Source organism: Anopheles bellator, chromosome 1 (genome assembly GCF_943735745.2).
Source record: "Anopheles bellator chromosome 1, idAnoBellAS_SP24_06.2, whole genome shotgun sequence".
Taxonomy (NCBI): domain Eukaryota; kingdom Metazoa; phylum Arthropoda; class Insecta; order Diptera; family Culicidae; genus Anopheles; species Anopheles bellator.
In genome coordinates, this window is record NC_071285.1 from 6,275,499 (window position 1) to 6,286,458 (window position 10,960).

Here is a 10,960-nt window from a genome sequence, read left to right on the forward strand (position 1 = left end):
CGTGTCACGTGCGCTTGACATTTTCATCAATTTCGAATCATATTTTTTCTTCCTTCTCGATCCGTAAGCGGATTTTCCCCCTCGGAGCCCTCGCCCAAGAAGCGAAATCTCAAGAAGTGGTTCGTCCCAGCGGTCCCGGAAGTAACTAAACTTATGATTCCTCGGTCGACTCGGTCCCTTTTTTCGAGTCCGTTCCGAGTGAAAAGATTAGCAAACGAACCGTCAACCGAGACCGTGGAGCTCCTGACTCCGGGAGCGTAGCGTAGGAAACGATGATGGATTTATGGCCTCAATCCCGCCCCGGGGAAAGTCAGCCACAGTCGAGCAGTGCAATTTTGTGCAAATCCTTGCTCATTCTTACGGGCATCCGGGCTGCAGTACGGGGGATGCAATCGGCCACCAAACCACCGAGAGTCCTTCGCCTCGCCGGTCATCGTCCTGTTGGCCGCCCTGTTGGAAGGAAGCATCGTCATTTATCCTTTCAATCTGAGCTAACGAGCAGCAGCAGCGGTGCATTCGTCGGGACGCAGTGGCGCAGTGGCCCGACTACGAATGGCACACAGAATTTATTGAGCTGTAACCGTAATCAATAACACACTTTCCGTTATTAGAAAATCCGTCGGTCCGGACCGAAGAGAGCATCAGCCCGCGCAAAGATGAGCAACGTCGTCTCCTCGTTGTCCTGAAGGTGAAGACGCTTTTCTCAGCAACAACAGAAAAAAGAAAGGCTTCATGCCAAATCCACCTCGGGATCCGGCAATACACTGTCACCAGCGATTGCCCGAACCATCGTGGGGCCGGCGGAAATGTCTTGGCCGGGTGCCGACTTGCCGGTCTGCACAATTTCCACAATGGAAAACAAGTATTATTGAACCATAAATTATGCACTGAATTATGTTTGAAAAGGCGACAAAATCTGGGCGACCCGTTCCGAGCCGTTCCGGTCGTCCGGACGTTTGTTTTAATAAAACAACACCACGGGGAGCTAATATTTGATTTATTGGCCCGATTTTTAGAGGTTGGTTTGGAGCTCCGAATTGTTTCCTGTAAAATGCCAAAAAACATGCAAAGCACACAGTTTCGGCCGGGCACGACCTGAGGCGGCCAAATCAGGCTTCGTTTAAATTACTAGCAGATTGCATCGGTCAGCATGCACGGAGCGATATGTTATCTCATTTTGCCATGGGTCCTGCCGGCTCGATCCGGCAGGAAAGTATCATCATCATCATCCTCGGCCACGGCACGGCAACGTGTTGCCTATTCAGCAATCTTTTCTCGCAAATGATGGCCCCACAGACCGTGTCGCAACAGCGCACCGTACAGCAGATTGGACACATTTATGTGCCAGCCCCAGGACTTCACTCTTTCGCCGGTCTGTTTCGGGCCAGACATTCCTCATCGCACCCGCCGGCCTCAGGCGATATTTCTTGTCCCATTTTGTCAACGCCCGGACCGGAGCAGCTGGGGCGAAAAAGTTAATCAGCGTACGTCTTCTCCGGTGCCCACGATACGAATCAGCGAATCAGAATCGGCCAACGGCCGTGTGTCTGCGGTGTCGAGTGGTTATGAGATTTTTCTTATCACAACTAATAACACTGACGCTGCGGACGCTGCCCTGCCATGGATCCTCGCAGCATCGGATGTGGACAACCGATGCAACCGTCCGGAAGTGTTCCAAGGCAAAACATCGGATGCAACAAAAGAGCCCCACAAACCCAGGAAAGCAGATATGCAAAGAGCAACGGCCTAATCATGATAACGCCTCACGGTGTTTGTGGATCCTTCGACGTTGGGTCTCTATGTTGCCAACCTCGGGCGAGCACGCACCGAGAAGGAAGGCTGGAGAATCCCGCCTTTCGAGTGGCTTAGCAGCCACTTCATTGGGTATGCGTGAACGACATCTTCCGAGGCGGCCTCAATTGGATTAGCTTGAAGTTGGCCCACCACCAACACCATCATCATCAGCAGCAGCACCGCTCATGTAGCGGGACATAAAAAATGATTACATCATTAGCACTTTAGAGATGGGTGGTGTGAACGCCCAAGATGCTGCTGCCGTTTTCTTAAGCCACCGGAAGGAGTGGCAAAATGTGCTGCGAAATCATCGAACATGCTGCGTGGAAAATTGGCGGCTGAAAATCGATCCAGTCGTTGGAAACGAACGCCCGAAAACAGCAAAAAAGGACACGTTCCATCGCGCCCTGTAACAACTTCACGTTGCGATTACGCGTTGATGGCGGCGGCGGCGGCGGCGATGATGATGATGATGGAGCTGATTATGATCGGGTGTGGATTACGTGACGGTGATAACAAACATCGCCCGGGCCAGGCCCGTGATAACAAACATCGGGCCAGGAGTAATGTTGCATAAAAAAGGAGACGTTCCGGTGGCGGGCGAAATGATCGATGGATGCATCGCATTCCGGGGGGGGATTGTGATGAATCATTGTGTTTCTGCCAGCCGACCTTAACTTTTCCAGCAGGTTTTTGGAAGCGGAAACCCTCCACAATACTTTCGAGAACCTTTTAGAGTAAATTAGTTTAAATAAAGTTCGATGGAACGCTGCGCTAAACCGGACTTGTTAAAACAAATCGAACAACAGAATTGACAAACCGCTGGACCGCTGTCGTCGGAAACCAATTTTAGATTCCATCGCCGGGTCCGGAAGAAAATAGAAAAAAGTCCCTCGAGCAGATGCATCCCCATTGATTCCCGACAGTAAAAACATGCTCGAAACAGGGTAAAACGAGAAAAGTAAAAATTGGAACAGCACAAACCGAACTGGATTAGAACAGCCGGATTGACTGAACATCGAATGACTGTTTTAGTGGGCCAACCGAGCCCAAGTGCGAGAGTCCCAACCGAGAGTCCAATCAACTAAACTATTGTCGGTTTGTCGAAGCGAAAACGGCCAGGCTGGCCATCGAAACAGCAATAATGTTTCCGATTGAACACGAGCACGCGGAGTGGCCTCTAACTGGCCATGTTCTTCACCGCGGATCGATGGCATTTCAATTTCGCAACGCAACATAACACCACACAGCAGCAGCAGCAACTCCTGGGGCGATTAGAATTTGACCGACCGACCGCGAGTCAGCCGGATGGAAAATTGTCGCGCCGACACTCGACACCGGTCGACCATTATCTATTTATTATTGGCTCGTGAAAAGCATGAATTATCGAAAACGACATCCTGCGCTGGCCGCGTTTTTGGCGCCGGGGTCGGAAACATGTACCATTTTTCATGGGCCAGGCCCGGAGCAAACTTTACCGGCCCCGGCCCGGGCCCCGGGAATGGGATGGTAATTGGTGTGTTTCGCCTAAAGTGCTTAGTTAATTTTACATCATTCATTGGTCGGCTGTTACGCTCGGATTCGCGGAAAACAAAATCATAATCGACAAGCGGTTCCGTGTGGTTCCGGTGTGCAGTTCCCTTCGGTCGAGCACAATAACATTGAATGGCTCAGTGGCTCAGATGTGAATTAATCGATAATGAAATTCGCGCATGACGTTGGCCATTAATTGTCGGTGAAATAAAATTACACCACAAGACATATTGCCATTCGCTGCTATTGTTGATTAATGCGCTTGTTAAGGCTCTAATTAAACGAACTGAGCCTTGATAAGAAAAACACATTTTTACGGTTTAAAATTCACTTCAATATTGAATATAGCCTCCCCAAAACATCAATGAAACTTGATCCATTGAGACTCCAATTTAAGATCCCTGAAATCCCTGAAATGAGAATCATCATTTAATGAAAAACGCTATTCACGCTTAATATTTTTTGGGTTTTAAAATAGATGAAAGTCGCTAGAAGCCGAACAATTCCAGTCGCTAGAGAGACAATTCGAACTCTAATTCAAGGATTTTTGTCATTTTTAAAATGCTCTTCTGAAACCCTCCAAATGTTGACGAGAAAGTTGTATTCGAATGCGTTTTTGTTCCATTTTTAGCGAATGCGGCACCCATTTTGCAAACAGCTTTCAGGAACCCAAAACTTCAGTCAAAATATTGATTATGCTGCTCAAGGAGATGGCTAGGTCTTATTGTAAATGTCTTTCAGTGATTCGACGATTTGTCAATACGATATCCTGAAGTTTTTAACGATTTCAGGTGTTGTGTTTGTTTTTTGACGTTTTTGACATGGAGTGTCTTGAAGGCTACTACGACCATGTTTAAGCTCAGAAACCCTCCTTTTAATCAGCTAATTAAAGATGAAGAGTCCTTATACACTTTCAACATTGGTTCATAAATTTCCTTTGCTTTTGAACCTTTCAAAAATGAAAATTAAATCACTGCACGATGCTTTACCTATTCCATTGTAAAAATATTATCAGACGTCGATATCAAATGGCTTGTAAAAAAAAATTAAGTGACCAATTGAAATGAAACTTCACATACGTTCATTTGAAGAGTGTACCAATATGACGGAAAAAAAACTAGACTCGAAGTTGCGCCCTTTGTTGTCGAGGCTCCGAATTTAATGAGCAGCGCAGTATTACGGCTTTATGTTCTGCAAAACTTTTGTCAGGCGATCCTACACCCTCTAAGCATAATGGCACTCCGTAATACACCGTTACATGAACCAGTGCCTGGTTGCCCATCGTTGTCCGGAAGTCCGGAACTCCTCATCGGTTGGCCAACTGGCCATTAAAATGCAAATGCAACCACAAACCGGACGGGGGCCGCGCTGACATAAAGCTTAATAAGCCGCTACTAATCTGCGCGTGAGTCGATTTTTAGAGAAAACATAGAAATCGTTCCCTCTAAATGTTCCAACGGCCAGAGTACCGGAAAATCCGTACCCCGGCTTTCCACTGAATAAGCTTTCGCTCATTACGAAAACTTTTCGCTTGACTAAGGCCTCGGCCAGGTTTTGCACGGGGCATGAATCGCGACCACCCTAAAGGCCCAAAAACGAGGATTCGCAGGCGATTACAGGGCGATTAAAAATTTCATTCTAATTGTTTTCCACCGTGTGAAGCCCCCCGTGGGGCTAAATATTCAGATTCGCGTTTACTGAAAAAATAAGGTCAAATCCCCACGAAGATCCCAGATCCCCTTCAAAGTGCAGGAAATTAATAATTTGTGAGCCAACCACCTCCGGTAACCATCCGGCCATAGGTTTCGCCGACCGGATTGGACATTCCTGTCAACGGAGAAGCGAATGAAAAATGCTTCCCCGTAAAAGAGTCTTACGCACCTCCGGCAATTAACGCTCTGCGCAACGATTAACACCACGATGACGACATTTGCTAGGGGGGCCACAGATAAGATGACGCATTCCTAGTTCCTTGGCAGAAGGAAATTGGAATCTTTTATTTCATTTTTAATTAGCAATCGGCACAGGGAGCCGACCCGGAGGCCGACTTTAAAAGCCCTCCCCTGTGAATCTTAATCTCCCCTTCCTTTTATTACAATTTTATTTTATTGTTCTACAAACCGAAAGGAACCATCTGCTTTAAAGTCCAAACAACGGCCCAGGGACGGGTGTCGTACTTGTTACGCCGATTAAAAATGTATCACCCAGACCCCCCCGAGCCGAGCGGAAATGAAGCTCTCCAGGCATCAGCATCATCATCATCGTTAAGTCAGCTGTCACGCTGTGACGTAAAATGTCCTCCGAAGCGGAAACTCTTCGAAATTCCTGATTCGGCCAGCCAGCCAGCCAGCCAGAGCCAGCAATCGAAGGCGCGTAGTGGAAATTGCCGCCCGCGCGCCGGAAATGGACACGGAAGATGAATAATGATAATGAAGAGGAACACTTACCCTAACGACCGTCGTCGCTGCCGAGCGAAGGATTGGCGGATTGTTTTTTCTTCTTTCGCCTTTTTCCCGTTCTTTTTTTGTGGCGGTGCCCGCCCAACGGGAAGCTGCCGTTTTGCTGGCAGGATAATCATTTCGGGAAGCCAACCGGTGACGAGCTATGAGGAGGCTGCAATCTGCGAGAAAACGGCCGATCGATCCGATTCAGAGGGCATCGGCTGTGAAAACTGTGTCAAGTGTTTGTCGGGGGGGGGCTCGGGGATCGGGATCGTTAAAATTCTGCATTCTGCAAATTGCAGCTGCAGCGCGTCGTGGTGTCAAGGAGTTTCGTTTACCATCCTAACATACTCATCCTGAATAAAATAACAGCATGTGATCCTTTCTCCAATATTACACAAAAACAAGGACCTAACAATAATTAACAAGCAAAAACGGGAGATCCGGTTCGAACTTCTGCAACTATCTGCCACTTCCATGTTGATGGATGCATTTTCATGCTCGTTTGGGTCTCCACGGAAAGGGAAGCACCACATATGGTTTCTATCGTTCAAAATGTTGCAGCTCCCGCGTGACCCATCCCTGTTGGCCCGTGTCGGGGCCGTGAAATATCGTGCACTCGTTTTAAAATATTCATGAAAGCCCGCAACTAGGTTACCAGTTCGCCGTTTTTTTGTTGCCTCGTCCTGTTATTTTTTCTCCATTATTTCGGCTGCAACGTACGGGCATAATGAATGGCTTTTTGCATGTCGTCGTCAGCGGGCGGGTTAGGCATTTTTTGTGTCCCCTTTTCCCGTGTTTCGAATGTGTATTTTTCTATAAATTTTCAACTAACAAACTGTTTGGCCTTAAATTTTATTTTCCATCAACACACCCAACATGCAGAACCTATGTAACAGTAGAAACTTTTCCCTTTAAACTACTCGCCCCGTGTGGGTTTTACCGTCATACGGCCCATCAGTGTAACTAAAAAAGGCTATTCAAAGGCAGGCTCAGACAATGGGGCGGGCTGGGTATGTAAATGAATCCGGATCCGGTGCAAACTAGCTCCGTCAGTTGAACCGGCGGCCCGAAAGTTACCGTTTGGTTAACATTTCCAATTCCACTTCCATCAGTCGGCCGCTGCGGCCAGTACCGAAAAGCGCAGCGCCGCCCGCCCGGAACGTATTCAACAATTTATTTTAATTGAAAAAGTTAACTTTTATCGTCAATTTTTAGTGCCACGATCCCGGCGTTTAGTGAGTGAGTGTCCCGGAACACATCGGGGGCCACCAAACACGTGTTCCCGTTTCGAGCGCCAGAGACGCGCTTTAAAGCCGTGCATACGTTTTACGCCAATTGGCAGAGAAGGTTTCTTACTTTTCGCTGGGCCCTCTTCACCAACTGTCCATCAGCCCGGGCGACGGGGGCTCCACTCAAATCGTCCCACTAAACTTTTGCTCGCTTCCCGCGGGAGGAATTCATTTTAATGGACTATTGCGAGCTGGGCGCAATTTAGCTCATATTTTGTGTGCCGTATTCCGACGCCGGAATGTCCTTCCGATTGTAATGCTCTGGATTGCGCCGGTCTCCACCGAGGCCTGGAAGCCGACTTTTTAATGTTTAATGGCCACTTGGTCTTCTAATCTCTGGCGGCGGGTCGTTAAAAATTATGCTGCCCATTCCCGCCGTTTGTTGTCGGTGCCGGTGAGTGAATGGTTAAAATGTTGGGCTGGCTTAAAATAGGACGTCAGCGTCTAGTGATATTGATAGAGCATGTTGGAAGCGTTTCACGGAGCAGTGCCTCGCCGCGATCATTGATTGAGCATCCGATCGAGATGAACATCTTGAGCATGGGGAAACACTCCGGAATGGTAAACAACTCGCGTTCGGTGAACTGCAAACGGGTAAAGGAACACGTTAGCGCGTTTCAACCTGTCCCCCTTGCCACCTCGCGCCAGCTGGGCTTGCCTTGCTCCACTGTGATATCGTCAAGAAGCGCACTTTGTTCGTGGGAAGCTTTGAGTAGTAGCGCAAGCTTGAGCCAATCAACCGAAGATCCTGCAGCCGTGGCAATCGGTTGATCCGCTCGAGGGCCTCCCATTTCATCTGCAACGAAGAGTCGCTGAGTGAGTGAGCAGGACCCACACACGTTCCGATCCTTACCTCACAGTCATCCAGTATCAAGCAGTCAATTTTGGAGAAATGATCGCAAATGAAGTGCACTTCGGAGACCCCCAGCCTGGCACCGATGAGCTCCAGACAAGTCAACTGGGGCGCAAGCTGGTGGAGACCCAGGAACACTCCCAACTGGGGGGTACTCGCAGTAAGGCACACCTCATCGAGTGTAGCGATCGGTGGACATCCGATAAACACATGCGATTGTACCTTATTGAAGAGTACCAGGCGCTGCAAAATGGAACCCGCACCCCCAGGGAATGAGCCAGGGAACCAGTCGGGTCGGAGCATAGGTCCCGCTACTTACCCTCAGCTTGGTGAGCTGCGCCAGGCACGCCAACTCACCGACCTCGAAGCTGGCCACATTAATGCCCAGACACGTCAGGCGCCGGCAATGCCTCGAGATGGTTAGTACCAAGTCCCGCGGGATCGCACAAAAAATCGCCAGCTCCTCGATCGTGCGGTGCATTTGAAAAAACTCGAAACATGACCACCGAAGCTGCTCGGTGCGATTCTCGGGCCGCAGGGACAACTCTTGGAGCCGTGGAAAGTGCAGCCGAAAAAGGCGCTCCGTCGCGGAGTTCATTTCGAGCCGCTTCAGCTGGCCACTGAAATGTCGCAAAACATCCGTAAAACCACCGGCGTCGTTGCACAAGGCTAGACTCTCGAGCCGCGGCGCGTTGCTAGGCAACTGTAGCGCGTCTCGGATGGCTAGTAGATCGGACGTCACCACGCTGAGTTGCAAGTTCTTCAGATTCGGCAGGGTCGGGGAGGCTACCGTGACTCGGTAGCGGTCGGTTGCTTTCGTCGCGATGGCCAGACAGCTAATCGCCAGCTCCTCCACATTGGAGACTTCGGCCAGCAGCCGTAGCAGCTGGCCGGTCGTGACATTGTCCTGTGACCACAGTTTCAGCGTTACAATGTGGGACCCAAACTTGTCTAGCTTCTGGAGCACTTCATCAAAAGTCGGCCCGTAACTGTTGCCCAGCTCGAGCTCAAGGTGCCGGTAAAATCGTTTACTGTTCACCCAAAGCAACCGGTCAGCCAAACTGTCCATGCGGGTATGAATGAACACCACCTCGTTCATGCGGCGACCTCGGAATACTAGATTCTGCCATTGCCGGCAGACCAGCGAAGCCGCCTTCAGCTCTACCCATCCGAGGTAGTCAAAGATGATGCGCAGCACCTGGAAAAGTGGCCACGGCTTGTACTGCTGTGGCTGCTGCTGCTCAACGCACAACTCACTCCCTTACCAGGTCCGGAAAAACGGAATACTGCATCTTGCAGCCGGAATGATATCCCGGGTTCACTCGCTGCGCGCTCGCGCACTGCAATGTCCGACTGCAACTGGTTTCGTCGTTGTCGTCATGTGTGACTTGCCATTAGTCATTAGTAGTAGTGAGGGATGCGCGTGTGCAGCGGCGTAAGCGCAGTGCGCATGACCGTGGCGTGAAGCCTGCCGAGCTCACGAATAATGTTGCGCAGTTCGGTGTGCGCGGCGAGTCGCCACCAGAAAGATCGGCGAACATTTGCAGTCGAGGTCGAGTTGAGTCGAAATGAAGGTTTAAAATTCACGCTACAGCTTTAGCACGGGGGAGCAAAGATTGCGCGCTAGCGAAACAACTCCATTGGGTGGGGGTTTGGCAAACATTGACACTGCGGCGTTATCATTAGCGCGCGCAGCATTATCTTGGCGCGGAGGGGCGTAGGAGTTTCAGGACAGGAGGCCATGTCGATTACAAATAACACTGGTTGACTCGGCCGTTGATTTGTTTAAGTGCGGCTAGATTCATGCACGAGTTGCATACATCTTTTCTTTTAACGCTCCTTTGAGACGTTGAATGTTAGTTTGGAGTTCAAAGGGTAAAAGTGTGACGATTCAATGTAAAACTTAAAGCTTGATTAAGCTTGAATTTTTCAGTTTCTTTCGCCAATTTCCTTCGATTTGCTCGCTAATGAAACAGCTAGAGTACGTTCAATTAATAATTAGTGATATTCACTTGTTTTTTTATTCATACTAAAAATCCAAAGCTAAGGCTGAGAAACGCAGGGTAAAACAGGTTTTTCGAATTCCCGAAGACGTTATGCATATTTTGCAGCTTGTAAGATGGCAATAACCTCGAAGTATTGGAAACTAAACGATGAAGAACGTCGAATGATCATTAACAGGAGTTGTTTGGTTAAAAAATTTCTTTTTATCAATGATACTTCGATGCTTGAAATTAACCTTTCGATTTGAAAGGTTAATTCTTAACATTTTTTTATGTAAAACAATTTTGGTAAAATGGCAAGTAGCTCATTCGGGTTCGACACATTTTCGATTGTATCTGGTCCTATTTCGTAATACCATCGTGAATTTGGGTCTTGAGGTCTTCAATAGTTGCCGGTTTGTTCGCATAACATAAATTTTGATTGTGGTTGTCACTGTATGGCACTACTGCTGAAACGAAACGCCGTCCAAGTTGTCAGCTTCAATTTCGCCGAAAAACCAATCAGCCAAAATCCGCACCAAATAGTCACTCGTTGTGGGTGCATTGGCTTCTCTTGCACGATGGGTGGGTTTTCCGAACCACAATCCTGATTGTTAACATAGCCACAGAGGTGGAAATAAGCTTGAATTAAAAGTGCTTTTGACGAATGATTTGGCGACCTACCACTTTGGAAATAAATTATTCATATTTCCCAATTTTCTGCAACCAGAATTATATTTTATACATAAATGTCATGAACCTTTCAAACAAATGTTCAACCATTGAAAAAAAATGAGCCGTTTCTTTTTTATAGTTCTTTTTTATTCTACGAAAAATGTGTCGTTAATGAAACACACTGTATAATTTTGATTAATTAATTTATTTAATAACTATATGACTATGAAAAAGTAATAATAGTAATAGTAGTAGTAAAGTGATAGTAAAATATTTTCAATCCACCGTTGGGGAAAAAAATCGATTATTTTTCGATCAATTTCAAACGTTTATTTAAGATGTTTCCGATGGTCCTATTTGGGTCAAATATGCACCGTTTTGTTGAAAAAT

At 47.9% G+C, this 10,960-nt stretch overlaps 1 protein-coding gene across 1 annotated transcript; it reads right to left on the bottom strand.

The window, feature by feature from the left end:
• Positions 1 to 6,622: 6,622 nt before the first annotated feature.
• Positions 6,623 to 9,261, bottom strand: LOC131216138 (uncharacterized). The gene is made up of 5 exons (XM_058210552.1): positions 9,179 to 9,261; positions 8,233 to 9,111; positions 7,914 to 8,156; positions 7,719 to 7,856; positions 6,623 to 7,644 (listed from the first exon to the last, which is right to left on the bottom strand). Exons 1-5 carry the CDS (start codon positions 9,203 to 9,205, stop codon positions 7,498 to 7,500), a joined length of 1,434 nt encoding a protein of 477 aa, XP_058066535.1. The 5' UTR covers positions 9,206 to 9,261; the 3' UTR covers positions 6,623 to 7,497.
• Between the last annotated feature and the right edge of the window lie 1,699 nt (positions 9,262 to 10,960).

Bases quoted from the DNA above. Each gene is read 5' to 3' on its own strand.
- LOC131216138 (XM_058210552.1), bottom strand. From the start codon at position 9,205: ATGCAGTATTCCGTTTTTCCGGACCTG. The intron at 9,112-9,178 runs GTAAGGGAGTGA...CCACTTTTCCAG, and splicing joins ATTCCGTTTTTCCGGACCTG to GTGCTGCGCATCATCTTTGA. The intron at 7,645-7,718 runs GCAAGCCCAGCT...ACCCGTTTGCAG, and splicing joins CGATATCACAGTGGAGCAAG to TTCACCGAACGCGAGTTGTT.